The 25772-nt window shown below is 46.8% G+C and overlaps 1 protein-coding gene across 4 annotated transcripts; it reads left to right on the top strand.

Annotated features, from left to right (window-relative positions):
• Nucleotides 1-1259: 1259 nt before the first annotated feature.
• Nucleotides 1260-25021, top strand: syt14a (synaptotagmin XIVa). Of its 4 annotated transcripts, XM_037487543.2 has the most exons (9): nucleotides 1266-1760; nucleotides 7445-7492; nucleotides 11723-11875; nucleotides 14062-14283; nucleotides 19297-19562; nucleotides 19640-20089; nucleotides 20556-20745; nucleotides 21323-21379; nucleotides 23474-25021. In XM_037487543.2, the coding sequence occupies exons 1-9, from the start codon at nucleotides 1748-1750 to the stop codon at nucleotides 23785-23787; spliced, it is 1713 nt and encodes a 570-aa protein (XP_037343440.2). In that variant the 5' UTR covers nucleotides 1266-1747; the 3' UTR covers nucleotides 23788-25021. The 4 variants fall into 4 exon arrangements, with proteins under 4 accessions (XP_037343443.2, XP_037343445.2, XP_037343440.2 ...); XM_037487546.2 differs by lacking the exon at nucleotides 21323-21379 and having other exon boundaries at nucleotides 1260-1760; XM_037487548.2 differs by lacking the exon at nucleotides 23474-25021 and having other exon boundaries at nucleotides 1261-1760; nucleotides 21248-23348.
• Nucleotides 25022-25772: the final 751 nt, after the last annotated feature.

Genomic DNA, 25772 nt, shown 5'->3' with positions numbered 1-25772 from the left:
GACTAGCACCGCGGTTATGATGACCTCCATCGGAAGCTCGAGCTTTATTTATATACGACAAGGACTTCAATTCGGTTCGTTGGACTTTTATTTTCAAAAGTTTTACGTTTATTCCGAGGCACTTGCTGCTCAGCGTGATTTTGGAGCGCTCGCAGATGGAGACGCGCATTTCCATGGCAACGGAAAGGAGCCGCTGTGATGAGCCCAGCAGGGGGCGTTTGAGTCGAGCTGCGGCTAAAAATAGAACGAAGTAAACGAGAATGAACGTAGAGGAGGACCTTACACGCGTGTGCGTGCACGTGGACTTATCCCTGCTCATGTTATATCATACATGACTTGACGTGCTGGTCGTACACCGTTTAAAAAATCTGACTTTCATCTAATATTTTATTGTTTCTTTTGATCCTTTCAGGTCACTAAAAAACATTCTTGCAGCGCAATGATCAGTTAAGACAACACGTACGTATAGGATACACGGTTTGAACAGCTTTTAATCTGACAATCTCCGTCAATGCCAATGAGAACATTTATAACCATGAATTGAAACGAGTCCGTTAACACAACTGCGCGTAAAGACGCAGAACCATGCACCAGCCTTACGTCACTTATTGTAGCCTTCAGTTTTATGAATGTGATATAGTGTATGGTCATTTTGAAATTACTCTGGTCGTGTTCATTGATATATTTGAGTAGGAATTCACATGAATGGAATTACATTTTCCTTGAAAAACAGTTCTCATGTGATAAGTCTTATTTCGTATAATTTGTCATCTATTCATTCAGTGACATTTATTGTTGCTCTTATTTTGAAGTCACGCGATTAACGTAATGCCCAATACGCACGCGCACTGCGGAATAACGTCCCGGCTGGTCTCAATTAAAGTAACTGAACGTTAAGTTAGTTGGGCGTGATTGTTGACCTAATTAACGTTACGTTAGTTTCAACATGAATCATGTAAGTGTTTCCAAAAACGACATATCTTTCGGTTTTCTAAAAACACATTAAATTTGTGTCCGGTAATGAATCATTGCTAGCTAGTAGTTAGCTAACGGAAGTGTTAGCATCCTACAGCAGGTGCCGTATTAACGTTACGTTAGGATTTAATGATCTTTAGCTTAACCGTGCTAAAGTAACTTTAACTCCAGGGTTAGCTAAAACAAACTTTCATTAACAATACCCTGCTTTTATCATACAAGTTGATTTTGGTCAACTAAGCTACACTAATACAATGATTAGCTATTTCGTTGAACTATTAGCATCCAAAATATATCAAGTTAACGTTATATTGAAACTGTACAAACGATTATTAAAGTAACTCAATTAAAATCTACTTCTTCTGAAACTTATAAAAAATATGAAATCACAGTGAGATCCAACAATACTCGTTAGACAACTTTACGATTGACCAAATTAAGCTAATTTACACCTTTACGTTTTATTAGCATTTTGCTTATACAACAAAGCTAACGCTAGCGGACTAGCTAAATTAAGCTAACGCCACACCATTACATCAATGACGAGAGACCAGCTGCCACGAAACATGTAATGACGTTAACCCGACTGGGCTTCGGCCGTTTTCTCTGAACCGGCGTCGTTGCTGAGGAGAAACCTCCCGCCGGTGCCTCTCGGACTGTACCACGACACGAGTCCCGCCTCCCCTCCCCTGCCTACCGCCCCACAGTGGGCCGCTCCCCCCCCCCCCGTGTCTTCATCGCCGGCGTCTGGTGGAAGCCCAAACAGAACATCATGGCGATCGATGGTAAGTAAGGCAAATAACGCTTCTCCTCTGCTTAGTGATTAACTTACAGCCTGGAAAAGAATACATGTCACGGGTGAATCCTTCAGAATAAAAAATAAATAAATAAATAAAAACACCACACGTGACTTTGGGAGAACGGTTCGGCTGTGCTCGCTGGAAGTAGTTTATTTAAATTTAATTTAGTATTTCTTTTGAAGCGGGGTTTATTCTCCTGCGCGGGAGACGCTGGTGCTGAAAGGGACAGCTCCGCTCCGTCGCCCTCGTAACGTTCACGGACACCGAGAAACAACCGAATGGTTCCTTTCTGTTCTCCCGGTGACCGAACCTGCGTCAACACTCTCCTTCTCGCGGATGCTTTACAACTTGGGTCGGAGGGAGAAAACTCCCCCCTCTGTCCCCCTCCCGTGTTGGAGACGGACTGACACCCGGCACGGAAGCCCTGCTTCTCGGCTTTGTGCGATCCAAAGTACCGAGTCCAGCTCGTGGTTTCTGCGTGATAGGATTATTTTCCGTGTGTTTGTGTGTGTTTGTTAGCCTCCGCACAGATATGTGGTTGTACACCTTTGTTCTGCTTGTGTAACTTTGCAGGTCGAAAGCAGCTTTGGTGTTCAATTAGCTTAAATATCATAAAGCTCACCCAAAGACCGCACATAATGGCCTGTTTTGCAGTAATAGAGAGCATTTTTAAAACTTTTTGGTTCCAAATATAAAGCTGTGTTTAGAAAAATATAATTTATTGCAGTCATTTTAGTTGTTTTTCCCAAAATAAATCAATATGCAGCTTGGTCTGTTACGGGATTTAAAGTGTTGAATGTACTCTGCCACATTTCACATGGAATGACGCCTTTGTTTATAAGTGGGCACTGGAGAGCGGACGAGGTGTCAGATGGATGGAAAATTATACAACTAAGTTTCCCAGCCAATATTAAACCTTGCAACGCTGCAATCCCGGTACATGGTTTACATCTGAACCACTAGGCCACCTGTAAAGCTTTAAGGGCTTAGGACAACGAGAGTTGCAGACTGGCTTTTGTAAACGGGGCGACTAGACCACCACCGAGTTGAGAAACTCAGCAGGAGACTCATCTGGTGCAGCAACACAGAGAGTTTGGTTCATTTGGTTTCAACCACAGCGGAGTGTTGCATTTTTGTGTAGTTTAACATTAGACTTTCTCTCATTTCATTAAAGCTTTCTCACGGCCACACAGACAAATGTGGAACTTAGACAGCGAGTAGGAGGCGGAAGGATCTGTCGGTTCTTGTGAGGTTGGGTGAACATCACGAGGTGCCATAGGAAGCAGGAAGTGGTTTTGGTCCGACATTTTAGAGGACCGAGGGACGTAGTGATGTTTTGTTTTTTTGGGTGTTCAATAATCAGTGGTATATATTTTTTCACTGTAGTGAGTCTGCGTGCGTGAGTCATGGTGGCCAGATGTGGTCCCGGAGACACCAAACTTTAGCAGTAACACCCACAGCAGCGCTTTGTACTACTCCTTACAGACGTTTCTGTCTGGGGACAAAGGGTGGCACCTGTGCAGGACCGTTGCAGGTGTAGTTCACGGTGAAGGTCGAATTTGAAGATGGCCGCGGTCCGAGCAGCGGTGCCGGAGGCGTTGCGCTAAAAAGTGGAAAAGGGGCCCTGTGGTCATTTGGCATTTCGGCTGGTCGTGTGATTCGTTCACGGTTTTAAGTTTGAAATTTTAATTTTCAGTTCACCTCGTCCCCTTTAAGGTTTTCATGTATGCAAGAGCTAGTTTTCTGTGTCAACATGGTCGCAAAATAGAAAATAAAGTAGCCTCTCTGACCAACTCACTTACAATACAACTGTTTATTGGTGTGCATTGTCGCTGCAAAATCAATGATAAAATGAAACAATTATTTCAATTATCGATTAACATGACTTATTTATTTTAATTCAGAGATTACTCAAATTCAAGTAAATTATAAAGGCAAATGGCAATATGCATTTTAAATGTCAATTGTTTCTATTAAAGTATCACATCTCCTTACAAGAGTTTAAGGAAACAATCTCGAGTTTGAGCTATTTAAAGACTTTGTTTAAGTCTTAACTGACATTCAGCCGAGCCATCAAACCTGTGCATTTAGCTTATTCAGGTTGTGGTTCATCTTGAAGAATTATCATCCTAAAACCATTATCAAAGCGTGCAGCCTTAAATTCCTAAAATATCACAGCTCCTGTGGCTAATTAATTGGATACACACAGCATGCACACCGAAAAAGATCAATGAGCGACCACACCGAGCTAATAGGAGTTACAATAATGAGAAATGTTAGATCAACATCCATTATGTACACACACGGCAGAGCAGGATGAGCTGAGGACATATCATGTGTTGAAATGTCAACAAGGCTTTTTAAGGCTGAAATTTTGTCACGATTTCTTTCAAATCTCACTGTCAAGTGTCATTTGTCATCTGGTGGCTTTGTCAAGCAGTTGAGCTGAAGCCGATGAGACGTACATGCTAGATCACATATGAAAGAAATACACTGTTACCCCAAGACAGGCAGTGCGTTAAACCACGTCGCTTCCTGTCAAAGCTTGAATCTTATTGTTGTGCTTGGTCTGCTTGTTTTGGAGAGCGAGAAACCGGATGTGTGGCGATAATAGCAAATACGTCTTTGGAGCATTTCAGCCATGGAACGCTGTAGCTGGAATAGAGCAATGAATCACTCTCTAAAGCGCTCCCCTCGTGGCATAACACAGTTCACAGTGACAGCCTTGAATATTTAAGACGTGGTTAAAGCTCGATATCTTTGTATTAAAAATGGATAAAATGACGGATCATATTGTGTAAAATCGTGCTCATTCCCCTCGGCCGCAGGCGGCGGTTATCAACGAAGGATCCGCTGAACCCACTGACCGAACCTGTTTGGCATCAAAAGTGGAGACCAGGAGATCGCTAAGGGCGGGGGGGGGGGAATGAAGGACTCCCACTTGTCAGCATGACTCAAAGCGAACGGCGCCTTTTCTTTTATCTGACAACAAGTCAGCTGTACATTTCCCACTTGTTTGAGTTGTTTCAAAATGGCCAGAATAAATAAATAATGCAGCTGTAAGTATGCACAATGAAGATGTGTTTTCTAATATAATATTTAGTTAATCTGGCGCTGCAGAATTTGTCCCTAGCACAAATACACAAGAGAGCCAGAAACGTGGGTTTGTCTAAAAATAAAGCGGCAGCTAGCTGTGCTTCACAAAAAAAGGTGTGTGAAGCAATGTGTGGTGCAGTGTGTGTGGTGCAGTGTGTGTTGCAGTGTGTGTGTTGCGGTGTGTGGGGCCGTGCTGCTGTAGCGTGTCGGTCACTGTTTGCTTTATGAACTGGGAGCTGGCTAATCTTTGACGTGCCGTATCCTCCCCTCCCTAACTGGCTTTGTCTCTTCCCCCGGCGCCCGTTGTTATGACAACACAAACAAGTTTGATTAAACCACCTGACGGAGCACAAACCTTCCCTCTGCCACTTCCAAGGAAGAGAGCGAGTGGTTTCTATGTTATACACAGACTTTGTAAGCTGCACTTTGATTTGAACAATGACTAAAACGCCGATTGTCAAATCTAGAGAACCCAACTCTTTAGTGCACGTCAGGCTCCCGTGGCGATGCGTGGTCCTTCAGCTCGTTGTTTTGGTAAACAGCCTGCGACCATGCGGTTGGGGATTCCCTCGGCTCTCGTTAGCATTAGCATTAGCATTATGCCCGTCACCGAGCTGCCAGCAGCCAGCAGCTAAAGGGTCTGACTCTGGGAAGAGACTGAATAATGACTTTGAGTTTGAAACCTACTGGGGCCAGAAGTTTGTTTCCATTGTTCTTCTCTCTCTCTTTCCACGTGTTCTGCACGGACCTCAAAGAGCCTAATGTCAGGGTATCCGCTTTCCTCAGCCCACCTTTCTTCATCACGCCATCGCTCCGCCCCTCTCCTTTTAACCCGGACGCGGTGGCCTCGGCAGCCTGATTGGAGGGGGGGCCGGTCCTAGAGATCCCTTACAGAAACTAGGACAAAGCCTCAAAAACAATGGGGCCAGGCCCCAGAAGTCCGACCCCACATGTCTGACTCGATTTAGCTCGCGGAAGTGAGACACAAAGTATGTTCCTAGTTGTGTCCCCGACGAGTTGTCTTCAGTCGCCGGCCCTGTTTCTGTCAGAGTCCCAGAAGACGGTGATTGCGGCACGCAGCAGAAGGAGGGACGGCTCTTTGACAAAGACGCCATAAAACTGTGTTCCATCACAGTCGCGAGGCTGAAATCGTCTGTCTGAAAACATTCATAATATATTAGCATCTTTTTCGGCTTCTTCTTGCATATTGGGCCCATATGTTGTGTTTTATGTTGGTGTTTGGTCAGTGTTGATGGAACTTAACTCTGAGGATGTTTCTGAGACGACTTCTGTCATCGGCTTGGTTCAAACTCCTATTTTTTTTTCTGGGGTTGTTTGGCCTTAATACCAGGAAGACTTCTTTTAGGTTGATCTTACCTCTCTGAGGCCTCGAAAACTGTTGCCGAATTGATTTCCTTTCTTATCAATCGTAAAAAAACATCAACTACTGAAGCGTGTGTAATATCTCTGTATGGCAGCGTTTAAATGAGTCACATTCATATTATATCTAGAGCAGCAACGATAATGTTTACTTTACTTCTCAGAAGACTGTCACCCACCAGGGAAGTCGTTTACCTCATTCCCCTCCCGCTTTGATGACAAGTTTGTTTCTCACCGTCAATGCATTCATCAGACAGTCAAATTAGCATCAGGGATGTATCTATAATTAAGAGGAGACGTTGGGAGGGGAACGCGTTTGAAATGAGGCGTCTTGTGAAGGCTGCTTTAGGAAACGTGAGTGCCGCTTAAGGGAGCTTCCAACTCCCGAGTTATTTAAACGATCCACCGGTGTGACGTCCTCAAGAGCAAGGCCAAATAAATGTCATTTCTGATGTGAGTGAAGGAGGAAAAGGGAGCTTCGTCCCACACACAGCTGCCTTATCGACCCGGCTGGACAACGACGACTCGCAGTTGAGCGGCAGAGATTTTCAACAAAAAAAAAAAAAAAGTGTTTTGAAAGCTGTAGAGGGATCCCACAGGCAGAGCTCAGAGCCCGGGAGGCCCCTCACAAGTGTGAGTAACAGGGCCCAGTCCCAGTTACTGTCTGGAAGGAAGCCCTCGCGTCTCTTTCACTCAACATTTCACATCCAAACACTCATTTCTTCGTTTTAGCGGCTCTGTGAATGATGTCGGTCCGGCTGTTGCCCCACTGGATGAATCCCTAATAATCCAGACCTTTTCCTCATGGATCCACAATAAGAAACATTTTCTTTTTTTTCCCCCTCTATAACCAAATGCACCATCAGCGCCCCACTGCGCTGTGACCAGCTGCAGCTGTGGGTCATTAGTGGAGCGTATGTGGGCATTGAGACCGTTCCATTGTTATTATTAGAGAACACGATGCCACGCCAGTGCCGCACCGAGATGGGTTTCAGTCATTGTAGCTGACTTGTGGACTAACTCTGTGCTGAGTCTGTGCACCCCCTCCCCCCCCACACCCCACCACCCCATCAGAGTGTCCCCGTCCTGTCTCTGTCCGTGTCGTCCGTGTCCTACATACAGGAATCTGTGTTCCATCACGTGATGTCTGCTCTGGCTCGCTGTGGCTCATTGAAACTGCATTGTCTTTCCAGGTGGCGAGCGTAACTGTGGAGTGCATGAGCTGATCTGCGTCAGAAAAGGTAGGGCAGATCAGAGCTGTGGCAGGCCCGACCTTTGACCCCCACACTGCCCTTTCTCCTTAGCGTGCATTACCAGTCGTCCTCGTCCCCCTGTCCCACTGTGCTCCGGCTTGTCTGCTCACCGCTTGTGTCCCTTGTTTTTTAGAGGCTATTTTAGTGACGTAGTAATTGTAGTGTAAATGAATGGAAAACATATTTGTGCCTTTTTAAGCACCAGTCAAAAAAGAGTACACAGCCAACATGGTCACACTTAATAATGTTTTTTACGTACGTGAGAACCATTTTAACACTGGTATCTAATTAAGAGAATGGAAGTACAGGAAGTATGGGAATCACAAATGTGGATGTATATAAATAAATGAAATCGCATGTTATCTTTTAATCAACTATCATATTTTTTTAATGCATATCTTTTCTTTATGTATATAATAAGAGTTACGGGTATAAAAACTAATTTGACTAAAACCTTCTATATTACAAAAAGGACATTGCGTCATCCACTTAGGTAAAGAATACCTAAATGAAGCGTTCTTCATTTCATAAGTGACTTTGTTTGCAACCTTTACTCTCGGCACATGTTTTCCTTCCTGTCATCACACAATGGTGAAGAGATTTGTTTTATAAGGCCATGATGCTGCGGCGGATGGGAAGTTATGAAATAACAAGCTTTTTAGAACACCCGGCGACCTTGAATAATCGTAACCCTGCGTGTTGAGGCACCCTGTTGCTTCTCTGCGTGTATGAGCCCCCGAATCGTCTGCCTGGTTGCATGCTGGCAGATTTTGGGGGGGGGGTTGTGTGTGTGTGTGTGTGTGTGTGAGAGAGAGAGAACAGGTCTGTGGCCACGCAGTAAGTACTTTGCTTGGAGGCATTGTATGACCATGTGTGGGAGTGTGTATGGGAGGGCTGGTGAGAGTGCTTCTCTTGCCTGCAGAGGGTGTGTTTTTTTTTTTTGTGGTTTCGGGATTGTTTTGTGCTCTTCGACATTCCACATGGCAACTGTTACCATGCGGACAGAACACAACAAAGACATCACAGCAACTCCCAGGGCCTCAGACTAAAGCTCGTTCACATCATCACGTGTACAATACGTGTGATCAAAAAATACCTTCGTACACTACAAGCACATCACCTTGAGCCAGCCATCCATCATCCTTTTCCCTCCCACGAACATACCTGAGTCCGGTCGCCACGGCAACACGGTCAGTTGAGTAACCCGGATGTCCTCTTCGCCAGCAGCGTCCTCCTCGTCCTGGAGGTTCTCTAGTTGTCAGATCGGGTATCTGTAATAACGCCCTATATTCACTTCAGTTCTACTCTTTACGTTTTAATGAAACAGTCGGACCGGCGCACCTTTAGTCAAGATGAAACCTTCCTACCCCCCGACCTACCTTCACACAAGGACTCCTTCCTCCTGTCCCTTTAGCTGAATGTCAAAATACTGTTAGAGGGGAGAGAGTGACGTTAACATGGCCTCTCTCCCCCAGTACATGTTTTAACATGCTGAAAATAACTGCTAGTCAGTCCTTCAAATCCGGTTGCCCTCCTCAACCTAAATGGCCTGGACCATGGATCTAAACACAGTATTCATTCAATGCCTAATTCCATTAGTGATCATGAGGGAGCAATGTGAAACGTGAGTTATTGATCCGTGTTGATGCATTCCTTTATTCCCATGGCTCCCACTCTGTCCACACTTTCACTTTAGAAACTCTCACACAGGTGTGCGATACAGTTTGTAACCACTACGTGGTTGTTTTCATTGATCTCTGCGTGTAACAAAGTCAGACCGCCACCCACTGTTTAAAAGAAGGGGGCTGAACGGGTTGTGTGAGCCCTGAGTCCTTAAAATGAGGTCTACTGCTCTTCTTTCTCATTGGTCATTTGTAGTTAAAACATCTCACTGTGTCAAATGTATTTAATGAAGATCATGTTCATGGACTTATTTTAGGATAATTTCCAAACCGTTCCAGTTCGTGAATGCAGGTGAGAAACCAAACGCTCCGAATGAACATTCGGCTCATGAAAATGAGCAAAACGTGTCGCGTCCCACGTCGAATGCAAAACGCGGAGTAAAACGGAACATTGTAATATTAAGACAGGAGTAAAGAGAGAAATATTATTTTCACCGTTTGAGCCAGTTGGGGAATCAAACACAGCAGGATCCTGCTCCATCTGTGCTGTGAATTATTCAGTCATCGGTGCGAGGCTGGTACGGTGCGAGCAGACCGGCGTTCCCGTGGGACAACGCCTCCTGCTCCCACCACGCCATGTGACCAAACCAAAATCAGGGCTCATTGCAGCCCAGCCTCATTTCACACGCAATCGCAAACATCACAGACTGGAACCAATGCAGAAGTGAGTTTGAGGGGAGTCCGGTTACTTGTTGCGGGCATTGTGTGGATATTATAAGTAACGGAAAACGCCATCATTGATCAGAAAGTCATCTAACTACGCTTCCTTGCCAAATGAGCTCGTTATCCTCCATCTGTGCCACGACAGTCGTCGGGTTAAATTGAACAAAATGGACTTGATGATTTCCGCGATGCGAAAGGCTTCATACATCATTGTGAATGAGCCCAGCAGTAATCTGAAAAGTGAACATTTCCTCCTAATTGCAAGAAGACACAGACATTCTCCTTTATCACTTCTCTGTACAACACTTGATTCCTCAATATTATCACCAGTTAACAGTCGAAACTATACCAGACCTCCATTGATGCTTCAAGTTTACTCTTCATAAGGAAGTGTTAAATCGGTCATATCCTGTCTTGTTCGGTTCTTGGAGGGAGCTTTCTAAAGTCTGAGAAAGGAACCCTTTTATGATGTCTTTTCACATTATTTTAGCTTCTGCTCATAGACTAAACATTTGCAAAAGAATGTAGTTTAAAATATGTGGACACTGATATCAGCCAGGGAGAGCCAAACTAAATGATGCCATCCGTAGCCTTGTGGAGGGTGTTGTAGAATCAAGTGATTTTAATTTATTTGTTAATTTTATATTTCTTTTAGTAAAAATAAATGTTCTTGGATGAACTCCTACTGAGTTTAGCTTAGTTTGATCATGTTCATCGATTCATTGTAGGTCTTGTCATGTGTCAGTGGGCTGTAGTGGGCGTACCCCGCCCCTCCCTGACTGAGTAATGCCCCCCCCCCCTCCCCCCCCAAGCAGGGGCCGTGGCTCTAACTGCTTGAGTCGATGCCTCCAGGGTGCTGTCCGTGGTGCTGAAGCAGCCGAGTCGTAAACAACCCTTCCGAGTGTTGCCTCTTGGATCTGAAATGTTCTCTGTACAATATTCATAGCCGGGTTATTTTGGAAAATATAACTATGGGAATGCTGTGAGACGACACCGCTGCGCCCCCATGCTCCTCCAACGTGCACATACTCGTTCTTCGGTGGGGAGAAATGAAGCATTAATTCCCCTCATCGGGACGTTTTTAGTATTTTGGACCGCTTAGATGTGTTAACGTGCAACAGCATGTGAGCAGACTTCCTCGGCGGAGCGTTTTTTCTTGGTGACACAGCGCCTCCATGAGGGCTGTGGGAAGGTCAAACACGAGGTGGAAGGTCACGGAGATGCGTCCTGTGGGAAAACGTCTCCCGCCGGTTGCCTCCATCGACTTTATTCTGCCCTGAGTGGGTTTGTTACCGCAGCGCACAGCTCATCTGGTGTGTGGCAGTCGCTGCTGCGTTTCCTGAGATCTGATTGGCCTGTGCGTCTGGAGCACCTGAACCTGTTGCTATGGCAACAAACCTCTCTGATGCTCTCCACGACTTGTTTTCCGCCTTCCCTCTGTTTTAAACTGGTGTTCGTGGAGAGTGGGTTACTTGCATGTTTTTCTTCTTACGGTTGCAGTAATAAAACATTCATTTTACTGTGAAAATTCATCACACACCAACCGCATTCATTTGATTATTTTAACATGAAGTCACTTAAGTAGGAGGACTGGTTCTACCATACTTGCACTCTGTACACAGTATGTCCAGCCATATCTACGGGCAATATGATGGTTTATGGCCACAATGAGTTGTCTTGGTCCGACAGGAGAATTACAGCCGTACATCATTTTAGCGATGTAACGTTTTGGGGAGCACGTTTAGCCACGTTCCACTAAGTTTACCAAAATGATGGGTAGGTTATTTTTTTTTTTTGGGGGGGGGGGGGGGGGGGGGCTCTAGTGTGCTGACATTTAACAGCGGCGGCTTTAATCAGATTTTCTGCATCCCAGTCTCTCCAGAGGTGCTGGGGTTCCTGACCGCCATCGGACTCTTCATCATCCTCGTCACCCTCCTGTTCTGGTACCTCAACAACAAGTTGGCTCTGGAGAGCCCAGGGAGCCTTCAGTGCCTCGATGACTTCAGGAAGAAAAACAAGCCGCAAGGTGAGTTACACAGACACCAAATGTGATTTATACCTGGGTTGTGTACCTCATTTTACACTGTTTTTGAAGTTTGAGCCTGGTACACTCCCCATTAATCTGACAGCTGGCGACAATAAACTAGAGGCACTCAAGTGCAATAAGGGCTTTGTTTTTGGTGTATTTAAAGAATACATATTTTTCAAATATATTTTTCTCGACCCTGGGATTGCTTGTTGCTGATAGATGTGGGCGTGTTCACCTGTCGTCCATCCACAGGGCCTCGGGGGCTCAAAGGGCTGGTGGCCCCCAGGGAGCCCCGCGCAGTAATTTTCTGATGTTCAGTTAAAAACTAATGTTCAGTTAAAAACAAAGGCGGAGAGAAGAGGCGAGCCAATCGCTCTTCGTGTCTTTTTGCAGCAATGACTGATTTTTTAAAATTCATTCGGTTATAGAATATTTCTCTGCTCATTTCGATAAATGCATGACCTTTATCGTTTCATCTTTTTACTGAACGCTCTTGAAACAAAATGCGAGATTAGTTTGAGGAGGGTCTGCTCAGTGTGCGTCCGTGTGAAGTCGTCCTAACACTCTGCTGCCCCCTGTTGGAACAAAGGTGGAGCTGCAGCTTCACCCGGCTGGTTGACGTAGAGTAAGGATGTTGTACGGATGTTTTTTGTTCAAATTCTAGAATATATTGGTCTATAACCTGCTTTTTAAACTTCATACATTGTTTTTCATTGCCCTTGTTTAAAAAAAAAAACATGTAGCTTGCCCAATCAGAGACACTGAATATTCAGGTTTAACAGATATCATTTTTCCAGAGGTCTGCATTATAAATAGCCAACAAACTTGCGTTGCACAATTTATTCACATCACATTATTACTGATTCATTTTTTCTATAAATATTCGTCTGTTGCATAACAAAGCACTTTGTTGCATAACGTCTCAAATCACAGGCAGAGCTCCTTGGCAACGTCAGTGATGATTACTCGCTTCTTACATTTTCGTGGTGTTTGTGTGACTTAAGATGCATGATTCAATGTGCGATCGTACTACTTTACCAGCTGGCTCACATCTGTCTTTTGGGTTGTAAGCACCTCTTTTGTCAAGTTATCAGCGTTCTGTACCTGCAGGCTTCCACCAATCGAATCGCACAGGACAAATATCGTTTGCTGCCTAACACGTGAATTTCATTAACCGGTAAAACCTGGAATGAAGTCACAGCTTTGTGCAATCCGTGTAGACATGTGACACCAGCAAGGTAGTTCGGGTCAAAATTACCAACACATAAAAAAAAAAGATTTAAATGGATGAAAAAAAAAAGATTTAAATGGATGAAAAGGAATTGTTCTTTATAATCCCACTAAACTGTTGATCGTATCTCTAGGTGTTCTCTACCGGCGGTGTTTCATGTACATCTCAAGGACACATCCAGCATCTCAAACAAAGAAAAAATCTAAACACCATCGTCCTTTTGAGGGATGATTACATCTCGTGTCATGACCGTCAGAACCGAACAACAAAATGAATCACGACGCCTTGTGATTTTTTTTTTTTTTTTTCTCCCACAATTCAACACATACAAAGCTCCGGAAGGATAATTTAGATCATTTGAGGCGGGATAGATGAATTAAAATACATAAAACAGGATGTCGGTGTGAGTGTGCAGATGTCTTTTTAACTGCAACCCCTTAACAAAGCTGTGACTGAATGATCTGTGGCGCTCCGTATGAATGATCCAATCAGCAACAGCTGCCACGGCCAAACGCCCTGAATGGATGAATGGATCTCATTATTTTATTAAACAATAAGTGCTTTTTTTCCTATATATGTAGGCCACAACCACAATAATTTTAATGAGTTTGATTCAATGCCCATAATATCAAAATGTTCGGCAAATAAAGAGAAAAAATAAGATAGGTATAAAATACCAGTAGACAAAAATAATAGCCATGAAATCCAGCCGTCTCCCATTTTTGTTGCTTTCAAACATGTTTAGTTTTGGTGAGTTTAGTCGCCTGTACTTCACACGTTTCATGAATCGGTTCAGCAGCAGATTTCCTGTGACGGTCTGGGGCCAGTAGCGGCTCCCAGTCCGTCCCACAGGTCCGCTCCCAGTGCCCCGGCGACTGGAGATGGGGATTGGGACTAGGATTGGCCCTCGGTAACAGGGGGGGGGGGGGGCGTCTCTCTCCGCCCCAAACAGACAAGGTCGACGCCGACCTGCAGGGCTCGTCGTCGGACAGCGAAGACGAGCTGATGGGTCAGTACCAGGAGGCGGTCAGCCGCTCCCAGGGCCTGCGGGGAGGAGCCAAGGCGCCCGCCAACGCCAAGCAGGCCGGAGGCTTCCGCTGGGAGAGCCGCCAGAAGTACAGCCCTCTGACCGCCGACTACAACGGCTACAGCAGCGACGCCTCGGCCGACGACGGTAGGCCGACTGGGGGGGGGGGGGGGGGGTTGTGTTTTTATTGGAACGCGAGTTCTTCCCCGCTAGTTTCCAGACACAGAGACCATGCCGCTTTAAGATCATCGCCATTCATAATCAATTACCCGAGATTTCCCCCCCGTCGAGCCACTCCTCTTCACCTCGGGACCAACGTACACAAACGCACCACACACACACACACACACACACACACACACACACACACACACACACACACACACACGCGCGCGCAGTCACGCACACTTGCAGTTAATCCAGAGAGGTGATCAAAGCGAAGCTCCCGTTCAGCACACTCTCCGTGGGAGTGTTGTGAAACAGTCGACTGTCTGCATAATCAGCACAGCCGCAGCCTCCCACTTCTTTTTTTTTTTTTTTTTTTTTTTTTTCTGTCTTTCTTTTTCTTCTTTTGATGCATCTCTGTTTCCCATCTGCACGACTCGCCATCACAAGGCGTTTCACCGCAGCGGATGGAAGGCAGGTTTTTCTTTTAAATTCAACATTAAGCATCGAGAGCGCCGGCGCTGACCTATTTGGATCGGGTGCTTGTGTGATGCGCGCACACACCTCCTCTGCACCCTGGATGTGAATCAATCATTTAGGACTTACGTCTAGATGTACTGCAGTGGTTATAACAATGGATTCATGGGTTCAGGTGGAGGAGCCGAGTAGATGAATTCATTGGAGGAAAAATAAAGCAAAAGCTGTTATTCATGGCTTGTTCAGCTCTAAATGAACTGGTGCTGGTTGCAGTTTTACCAATTTATTTCAAGGGACAGAAATAGCAAATGAAAATCAAGAAAGCAATTATGTAAGAAAACGGAATCAATAAAAACTGAGAACTGTAAGGACGGATGCAACAGATTTACTCGGTGATGTCCTGTGCGGAGCTGTGCCAGACCTTCTCGTTGTATTCTTATTATTTGGACCCACACAAAGATGGAAATCCGTGTGTGATCAGCCGCGTTAACGTCTGCCGGTGCTTTTCAAAGACAAAAAACAACCTAATCATCGCCAGGGCCCTCGATCGGCGAATCGCCCAAACCGCCCCGCGTTGTATAAGACAGTGGCTTCCAAGGCCGAGTGTCTGGCACCATCTATTTATGGCAATGTTTGAATGTGTGTCTGAGGGATAAATATCGCCTGACACGCTCCCGTCTCTCCGTTAGCGAAGAAGCACTGAGCGAGGCGGTCGTTATGCAAGGGCTGCGAAGGCTGCGCGTCTCCTCACATCCGCTAGATGGTCCCTGTCATCCTGCAGATGGGCCATTCAGGGATATTACATGAATATATTTATGGTCACTTGTGTGGCACACGACGTAGAGGAGACGTGCGTCATCCACAACACACAATGGCCCAAACGAATCGACCAGTAATCCCTGGTTTGGAGACTCGGAGGAGTGAGAAGAGCAAGATTATTCCCCAATCTTCAAAACCTATGATTGCACATAAATCTAAACTAACAGCAGGTCAAGGTTAGTAATGAATTCATTGTTTAATCTATAATGTTTACTCACTGAGGCTCATATTCATCAGTATCTTTGAGAAGCTGGATTTAATTGATCAGTTAAAAATCATTTCAACTAAACTTCCAACCCCCACGTCAACCACACTCATTTGCTCCCTTCTTTCATCCGAATAAAAGTCCCAAAGAAATGTAATTGTGAGGCAATTTAAAAGATCAAAAGCAAAGACTAGAGGGAGGTCTGAAATATTAAGCATGAGGTTGTGTGGCACAAACGCACTCTCTGCTTCTGTTAATCATCTCGAGACCCCTCGCATGTTTCATGCAACATATCACTGGGGGTCCCAGAAGATTGACTTCCTAAACGTAACCAGGAATTTAACTGTGTTATTACATTCTCAACCCAAGGCCACCAGCTCTTTTAAGCACGTGCCCTTAAATATGCAGCAATTCTGTAACTTTTAATGACATTTTTTTCGAATAAGTAATTTACCCAGGAGCCGATCATCAGTGACCTGTTTGCATCAGCGGTCAGTGTCAAAGAGGCCGTGGTTTGAGTCATTTGTGCCCGACAGCAATCATTTGAACTTTATTCATACAGCGACAATTTATCCATATAAAGTTCCTCTGTTTGTTTCCCCGAGTCAAACAGCCGCAAACGGTTGGAGGATTATATTCAACGTTTGAAGGCTGATGATTCCATTCGGGGAAAATCGGGCACGTTTGCATTTTCTCTAAACTCGTTTGGATCATCGGATTATTTCTAATCAGTTTACTTGTAATAAGCAACGCAGTAATCTGATCTGCAGCGCAGAGAGGAAGTGGAGCGAGAACTCCGCTCATCCATGACTGCACTTTGGTAGGAAGTATTAGAGGTTCGTTATTTTCCTCCCCGAGGTGAGGCTTTGATGGCTGCGCTTTTCTCTCCCAAATCCAACCCGTCACGGATCGGCAGCGACCACGCAGCGACCTCGCGCCGGTCGGTCCACGCGGCGCCGGGTCACTCCCTCCCTCCAAAAAACGGAGCGCCGTCGGGGATGCAAACGAGTGCACTTTAATTCCAAACAACCTGTCGTAAAAAAAAAAACGCCCCCGACTTCCCACAGAAGGACACGCGTGTTATCCATGAGGGCGGGTTGTGCAGGTGAGAAGGAGCCAATCGAAGGACGGTCCGTGCAGTGATTCATTGAAAGTAAATCAGCGAATGGTCGCTCCCACGATGTCGCTTCCAACGTGCTTTCATTACGTTAACGTTCGTCTAATAGACTCCAACGGGGCGTCCCTTCATCCTACTCACAGTCTTTATGCTAAGCTAAGCTAATTGCACCCTGACTACATCTTCTATCGCTGGAATGTTCCTTCATCGGGCGGTATTACATGAAGCCTTACCGGCCTTAAGCCTAGAGGTGTTTTCTGCCTGTAATATTAATGGTTGCTGATTGAGAGGCCACTCAAGGCGGGGGCAGGGAGGGGGGGGGGTGAGATGCTGCTCATTTGTCACCAAAGATATTTATACCCGAGTCTCGCAGTGAGGATTCACAAAAGCACAAACTGTTTCCACCACGCGCCGAGCTACAACAAGGCAAAACAAGGAGGGGGTGAAACCCCGCGAATGAAAGGGGGGGGGGGGGGTGTAGACGGGAGGAGGAATTGTAACCGTCCCAATTAGCGGGCTGGAGGAAAGTGTGGTGCTTTTACACAGCAGCTTCCATCAAATCAAACGCCCCCGGCTCAGCAGGAGAGAAAAAGTGGATTTGCTCCCTTTCATCAAGGCCTCCGTGACACTTAGTTAAGGCTCCACTGTGACACTGTAATGTGGTACTTTGACGCGTGTCTCGTACTGACATTATCAAGAGTGAAAGTTTCAAGAACTCGGGGAAGAAGCTCAAACAGTGGAGGTGGAGAAGATTACGTCACATCACAGCGTTGGCTTTTCCCAAAAGTTCTGGAGACAGTAAGAGGAATGAGGTTTTTCTTCATCTTTTGTTTGCTTTATTTCTTTCTCTTTTTTTCCTTTTTGTTTGGCGAGAGACCGGGGTTTAAAGAACTCTCCGCCAGTGTCCCGACGGGAGTGTTAGCATCGGCTTCTCGCCTTTTTTTTTTTTGTGAATCCAAATTGGACAATGGCGGCGCATTTGAGAATGCAGCTGACAACACTATTTAGGGCTCTTTCTAAGTGGCACAGAGACTCTCCGCGTAGCCTCGTTCACCACCTTCCAGGCAAACTGAATTATTTACAAAGGTGAGGGGCATGAAATCGGCTGCAGATTAAGAAGTATTCAGTTTGGTCCTTTTAATGGTGCATATCTGATGTTTTATTTAGGTTGTGCATTCACAAAATTCCTCCCAGAAAGCACATCATGCTCTCGAGGACAGGCAGAACGTGTGTGGAAATGAAATGTGTGATAAATTGCACACAGCGGCGTTCGACTCGATGCTGAAGAGCTGCGTTAAATCAAACATTAAATCAAATGGCATGGCTGTGCAGGAATACATACGAACGCCTGTGTAAAGCTTCACTGTGTGAACGCATCATTTTGTAAATGCATCGATGCATAGACAGCCGTTTGGAGGCCCAACCGGACGCTGAAGGGATGTTTCCATTGATTGTTCAGCAGGACAATCGTCACAAACGAACGATGATCCTCGTCTCCGGGTGTCCTTCCTGCACCGCTCCATGACATCATGCACATGCGTACACGTGTAGCGCATCATCAAAATCTGGTGAAGACCGCAATAAAAACGCAACTAGGTTTGCACGCTGAAGTAGAAATTCATGAGCCCGTCCACCAGCGACCTTCTCTCTCCCGTTATCTCCACTGTTGTTAAAAGTGGATTCAGGTGTTTTGGTCTGGTCCAAAACAAAACAAATACTTCTCTTCATTCCCACGCCAAAGCTGCACTCGCTTGGAACCTTTTCACCTTTCAATCAATCAGCCGCTGGGCTTCTTCCACTCTGCAATACATTTCATTTTGTCTCTTTTCTTTTTTTTTGAATGCTTTTTCTCGGCATCTTCTTGTTCGTCTGAAGCCCTTTGAGTTTGTGTAGGAGCTTTGCTCCACCAGTATAATTGCCTTGCTTACAGCGCTGGCTGAGATGACTACAGTCGTGCCTGCAGCTCTGTGAGGCTGCGCTGACGCAAAGTCGGGCCTCGACCTCAAAGTTAACGGCAGAATAACATTGATGAAAGAAAAAAAAAAAAGTCTAACAACCCTGCAGTATTTCTTTCACTTTGCTTAAACCGATTTGTGTATGGCAAATTGCCTTCTCGAGAATGAATGAATGAATGAATCCTGATGCTGTTGCTGGAAGGACGATCGGAACCTTCCGGCTCGCCGTGGATGTGAAGTCGAGGGATTACCAAAGACGACAGGGTTCATTCTCTGTGGACCGTGACGGGCCAACGTCACCGAGTAGTTAAAGGTGTTAAATGTAATATCGGGAGCATTCGCATCGCACTTGTGCAAGATGTGCCAAAGTTCACTTTGTTCACTGCCGAACCTTACGTCATTGTGACCCCCCCCCCGACCAGCCAACTGCATCCAGAGGATGAGACGAACGCCGCCGCTGGACGAGCTCCAGCCCCCTCCCTACCAGGACGAGAACGGCTCCCCCAGGATGTCCTGCACGCTGTCGGACCTGGGGGACGCCAAGTGCGACCTGTCCTACGCCAGCGGCAGCCCCCACCTGTCCTTCGGCAAATGCCCCAGCGAGTGCAGCGACGGCCCCGAGAGTTACCTCCACAAGGGCTACGAGGAGGACGTGCCCAGCGACAGCACAGCTGTGCTCAGCCCCGAGGTAACGACCGCACCTGATGCGGGGGGGGGGGGGGGGGGGGGTGTAATCCACACTGAGCTTCTATTCGGTTTCTTCAGAACATGTCGGCCCGGGGGTCAGCCGCCCGGCTGGCGAAAGGTTATGACCCGGATCCGCTGGCCAAGCACGGCACCCTGGACGCCGTGTTCGACTACGACTCGGAGGAGCAGCAGCTGGCGGTCACCATCATGGCGGCGTCGGACCTCCCCGCCGCCAAGCGCACGGGCAACATCTCCTGGCAGGTCCACCTGGTGCTGCTGCCCACCAAGAAGCAGAGGGCCAAGACGGGCATCGCCCGAGGCCCCTGCCCGATCTTCACCGAGACCTTCCACTTCAGCCACGTGGAGTCGGAGATGATCGGCAACTACGCCGTCCGGTTCCGCCTTTACAGCGTGCGGCGGATGAAGAAGGAGAAGGCGCTCGGGGAAAAGGTGTTCTACCTCACCAAGCTCAACCTTCAGGGCAAGGTGTCCGTGCCGGTCATGCTGGACCCTTGCTGTGCTCTCCCGGTAAGTCGGATCAGGGCCTCGTGTCAACACCTGACCAATGACGCCTCCACAGCTCTCACAGAGTTATTCATTATCTACGGATGTATTTATAATCTCTATAATGTACTGTTGGTTTAATGTGTCTGCGGGATGGTTGGCACTGCAGCAAATAATGCCGTCAATTTAGTTCCACAGGTTGGTTTTCCTTTTTTGCAAATCTGATCCAATTTAATTAGTTTAGACATTTGTTGTATATCCAACAAGGAATTAGTCCTTATTGGTTTATTTGATTATTTATTTAAAAGAAGTGTCTAAAAGTCTGAATTATTGAATTCTTGGCCTCTCAAATGCTGTTGGTGTTATTAGGAACTAAAGAGGAAATAGTAAGAAATAAATATTTGCTATTACTAGATCAATAGAAGGATTTGTGGACTGTGTCACGCTTACCAGTGAGTCATTTCCCGAAATGTTCTGCGAACGTTTCCAGGGCGGTGAATCGCAGGTCAGCCTCTCGGACACGACATGCAGCGAAAGCGCCTCATCATTCCAGTCAGTGAGCCAGACTTCCACACCAGAGATCCTCGTGGGCCTGGTGTACAACGCCACGACAGGTCGGCTCTCCGTGGAGATCATTAAAGGCATTCACTTTAAAAACCTCGCCGCCAACAAGCCACCCAGTAAGTACTCTGAAACGTTCTGTTTGAGTTCTCCCGTCACGAGAGCAGTGACGCGTGTGAACCTTTTTCCAGGCGGGGGGGGGGCACGTAAGTCCAGGCAGTCTATATGCATCATGTGATAACGTCACTCTAATCTGCTTCTAGAGCGAATGTCACAACCGTTAACATTGTTTTGCAAGACCGAACCTCAATCATAATGTATTCGATTTATACTAGATTATATAAATGCATCTCCCCTTTAATAAAGACCTTATGTTGAATGCATATGAACTGCTTTTTGCTTTTTTCCAACTAAACGAAAACATTCTCCAGCTGATAGACAGTCTCTATCGGTTGTCCCCTGGTTTGATCCCCGGTTGCCCCTCATGTACCGATCCGTCTCCAGGGGGTCGGAGCAGCAAGTTCAAACAAAGGCCGCCTGTTGTTGAACTTTGTGAACGTCGTTTGGCCCACTGACCTTGTTTCTCTTTCCTCGCATTTTCTGTCATGTCTGCACCTGAAGGTCTCTCACCTTTACAACCTGTTTGACATCTCGGTCCGTTGTTTTTTCTTACTGCTGTCCAACCCATGTTGTCAGATGGGCTGTTCTGTTGTCTAAAACACTTGATAGGTGGACAGGTTTATATAATCAGAGGTGAGTCTCTGTCCTGCCGCAAAGTGACGTGCCATCGCCGTTGAAACCCGTCTTCATGGATGCAGTCGATCCAACACAAAGCCCCCTCCCACAGTTTCTGTTCAACACGTCTTTCCCCCGATTCAAAAGGTGGTGTCAAATCAACACGTCACTTCACGTCTTCATCGTCCCTCCCCTGCACACGCACATAAACACACACACACACACTCTAAAATGGAAACACTCATCCATGAAGATGGCCGCCTGCTGCATAGCTACCCGCCCCCTTCATTCCGGAATGTGTTTGTGTCATGCACCCCGCTCTGGCTACCTGTGTCGTGTCACTCCTCTGTGTGCGTGCCCGTGAGGCCTGCAGGCCGTCCGCCTTTCCGCTCCCGAGCAGCACTGTTCACGCTGCTCCGGGGAAGGAAACGCCGCTGGCTCAGCGGCGCGCTGTTCGTTGCGCTTTGGGCTTCGTTTTTTGTTAAATGTTCAGCTTTGCTTACGTCAGAAAGTAACATAAATGGAGAGAAGAGCAGAAACATCCATACAGTAGACTCCCCGCGATGTCCTCCCATTAATTTCCGTGTTCCTTATAGTCATTAATGTCTACATGAGGAGCTGCCAGATTTTGATAATGTTTATGCTTTCCCATACACTGTCTATAAATTGCGTTTTGGAAATAGTCACATCTGGCAACACTGCGGGGGAAAAAAGAGGAAAAAAAATCATTTTTTGCAAAATCCTTATGAAGGCCTTGATTGACTTTGTGCTGCTCACAAAGTGGAGAGATGCAGAGCCATTTCAGAGCTCCTTTTCTGCCATTTCAAAACAGTGCCGAGCCGCCAAGTCAAGTTAATCATCAGTCGCAGCCCCTCTCATTCAGCCACAATACCAAAGAGCCGTGCCTCACCGCCGCTGACCACTTAAGGCATCCACGGCTCCACGGAGCCCATTCAGCAGCAGTCGAAAAAGAAATCAAGGCTATTTTTTTTTCACTGTGCTTTTATGTCAAAGAGAGCAACTGAATGTGTGATTCAAGGCGGGGAGCGAGGCGTTGGAAGGCAGCTGGCACTCGACGGCATGAAAGCCTCGGCAATTCATTCCTTACACTCCCCCCCCCCCCCCCCTTTAGACAGGAACATAATGCACGCCGTCATTGTGGAGTACGGTGGGAGACGAGGGGCGAAACACTCTCAAAGAGACATTGTGATTGCCAGTCTTCCCTCGTTTGCGTTACCGCTGGATCTGTGGCGTCAGTTTCTCTCCTGATTTCTGCAAAGGAAATGAGGAGAGAAAAAGGAAACCGCCAACCGCTTAATCACTCGATGGTGCCGGTGTTTTTTTTGTTTTGTTTTTAGTAAGTCAATGAATGAGACTCATTCTCTGGGAATGTGCACGTATTTGGGAGAGTAGAAACGCTGGGGAATGTCTCACAGGACGACGTGATCCTCAGCGTCTAAAGGTGATGTTTTCTGATCGGTTTGCAAACATCCGCAGCGCGCACGCGCCCCCATTCGGCACGAGGCCCTCCCCCCCAGGAGCTCCAAAAGTCTGCGACGTTGTGTCAAAGTCAGAGAAACACCATAGTGGCTCCTGGAGGGTTCGTCCTGATGGGGAACATTCATTCTACAGACGTATTGCGAACTTCATCCAGTCCATTTCTCATCCTCGACCGGCTCCCCGACATCGGGCTAGACGTGCAGTTGTTGCATGGCAACAAGGCAGAAGTAACGCCGCGTGCACGCTTTGAATGTTCTCGCCCTCTCGCTATCAGGAACACACACACACACACACAGCCGCGTTGTGTGTTTGATCAGAGGAAGAGAAGAGAAAGAAAAAAAAAACGCATCCTATGTCGGAATGATCCTATACATCAACTGCTGCAGCGGCGTGATTACAAGAAACCTTTGTGCCAAAAAATGGGTCACATTTTGCTGCAGAGAGAAACACAGCTGCGGCAGGTAGAAGCGCTTTAATCCAAAGATAAATACGTGCAATAATGATCCAGCACTCGCCTCAGGTGCCATAAATAATATACAAGAGTAAAAAGGATCTCTGAAGGTTTGCATCATTTCCCCTTTAATTGCTTCCTCCGCCCGTTTTCTCTCTCAGATACGTATGTCAAGCTGACCTTACTGAACTCCATGGGCCACGAGATGTCCAAGTGCAAGACCTCCATCTGTCGAGGCCAGCCCAACCCGACCTACAGGGAGACCTTCGTCTTCCAGGTGGCCCTCTTCCAGCTGTCGGACGTCACGCTCATCCTCTCCGTCTACAACAAGCGCAGCATGAAGCGCAAGGAGATGATCGGCTGGATCTCGCTGGGCCTCAACAGCTCCGGGGAGGAGGAGCTCACCCACTGGACTCAGATGAAGGAGTCCAAAGGGCAGCAGGTGTGCCGCTGGCACAGCCTGCTGGAGTCCTAGCGGCCGCTGGCCACGTTCCGTTCGGTGGGAGTCTCTCCATCGATCGAAGTCATTTCATGGATTTCTGTAGATGGCTCTCTGCTTTTAACCCAATCGTTTCGTCCGCCCGCACCCGCGGCTCAGACCCACCTTCATCCGACAGGTTCACGGCCCCAGGGGGGACAAAGTTCCCTTTGAGAGGGCGGAGTTATTTCCCCACTCGCCGCCGCTGAAGGCCTTAAAAACACCTGCTCCACCTTTACCGTGCCGAACGCAAAGGGCAGCGTTGTGCGGTTGTTTGCTGGCGTTATTGGATCATTATTTGGTGTCTGTCCTTGTAGAGAGAGGTGTGGTTCAATGACGCTACCCAGGGAAGACAGGGAAGGGAATCCGGATCCAATTTAGGTGTCATCACCATGTTTTTAATGTCTTTCTAATGTGTTTTTTTCATCGCAATCGTCTCCTGCATTAATAAAAGTGACCAATGCAGCGGCGGCCATGTTGGGGGCCCCCCCCGGTGGATTTCAGAGACCCGAGCTGAGTCAGATCGCTCTCGCAGATCCTCTCGGGCGACGCGTCTGAGCTCCAGCGGAAGCAAACGCAACATCAGCTAAATCACTTTAGACACCCGTCGTCGGGCAAATCCAATCGGCGGCACACGACCTGACAGCGGAAGGCTGATGTCGAGCAGTGATCTCTCCGATGACATTTGCATACCACGTTGTTAGATATCTTTTATAAAACAGCAGTCTGCGGAGGCACCGACAGACTGACGCGTGTTTATATTTAGAAAAGGGCGCAGTGGTTTCGTGTGATGTTGAGTTTCCATCCACAACTCAAAAAAAAAAAGTCACACACGGTGTCAAAAAGACCTTTAACACGCCTCGTTATGGGCACCTCCCAGTCATCGGACCCGCGGACCCGCTCTGGTGCTAATGGGCGCCGTGGCTGCTCGCCTTGCCTTACAGTTCAGACACAAACGCAGACACACACACACCTGCACCCACAATAACAGAAAGCACCCAGCGGCTCCCACTCCGCCTCACCGAAGGGGTTTCAGAGCGTCCTCGTGGTCTTTTAGTTTTGATTTGTGTACCGATGACACGTAGACTCCTTACTGTGCCTGTGTTGAAGGCTCGCTTTGTGCAGTGTTTACCAAGTGTGTGTGACTGGAAAGGTGCAGTAAACGGGGGCCTTGACGTAGGTGGTTGTTGCATTTTTGGCACTGGATTTATTTCTCCCCCCCCCCCCCCCCCCCCGCGTCTCGATGGTTCCCCCACATACTTTGTATACAGTAAATGTTTTCATATCTATTTTTGTATCAATAATGGCAGTTCCATAGTGAATCCGATGTTAACCTGCAGCTTTTTTAGCACAAGCCTTTACGGCGCGGCGGTGGAACACAGAGAGACCCCCCCCCCCCCCCGCAGCCTCGATACACTCGGTTGGTGTGATTTAAAGACGATTGTTCTTAGGACTTAAAGTCAAGAACAGGCCAAAGGGGGGATTTGAATCTCACAAGCAGCGGAACAGCTGGAGCTGAAGTGCCGTCGCTACTTGAGTTTACCGCTTGGTTTGTGGATTTGAAAAATGTATGTGGTTTTAAAATCTGTCTCTTTAAAAAGATTCAAGCGCTCACTTAGGTTCAAATGTGTTTGTTTTTAGGGCGTTCGAGTTCAGATGGGCAATCGCAACTAAAATAGAAAAAACTACATTGAGGTAACTTTTCGTATCTGAAACTTAAAGAAATGAGTTGGCTGAAGTTGGACCGGGACATTTAGAAGTAACTTAAATACTTTCATCCTGGTTGAAATCTGACATTTAAATGTTTACCTCCTGAATGGAGATGGACGGTTGTCATGTGATATCATATTTAAACGTCAATGCTTCTGTGCAAACCAACACGCGGACGCGGCGTGCTCCTCTTAATCTTTCACCACATGTGTTCCACTGATGCGTTTTATTTCCACACACTATGTTAATGCTTTGCAGCTTATTTTGCATTG

Source organism: Pungitius pungitius, chromosome 14 (assembly GCF_949316345.1).
Source record: "Pungitius pungitius chromosome 14, fPunPun2.1, whole genome shotgun sequence".
Taxonomy (NCBI): domain Eukaryota; kingdom Metazoa; phylum Chordata; class Actinopteri; order Perciformes; family Gasterosteidae; genus Pungitius; species Pungitius pungitius.
This window is presented reverse-complemented; position numbering and strand designations above follow the sequence as displayed.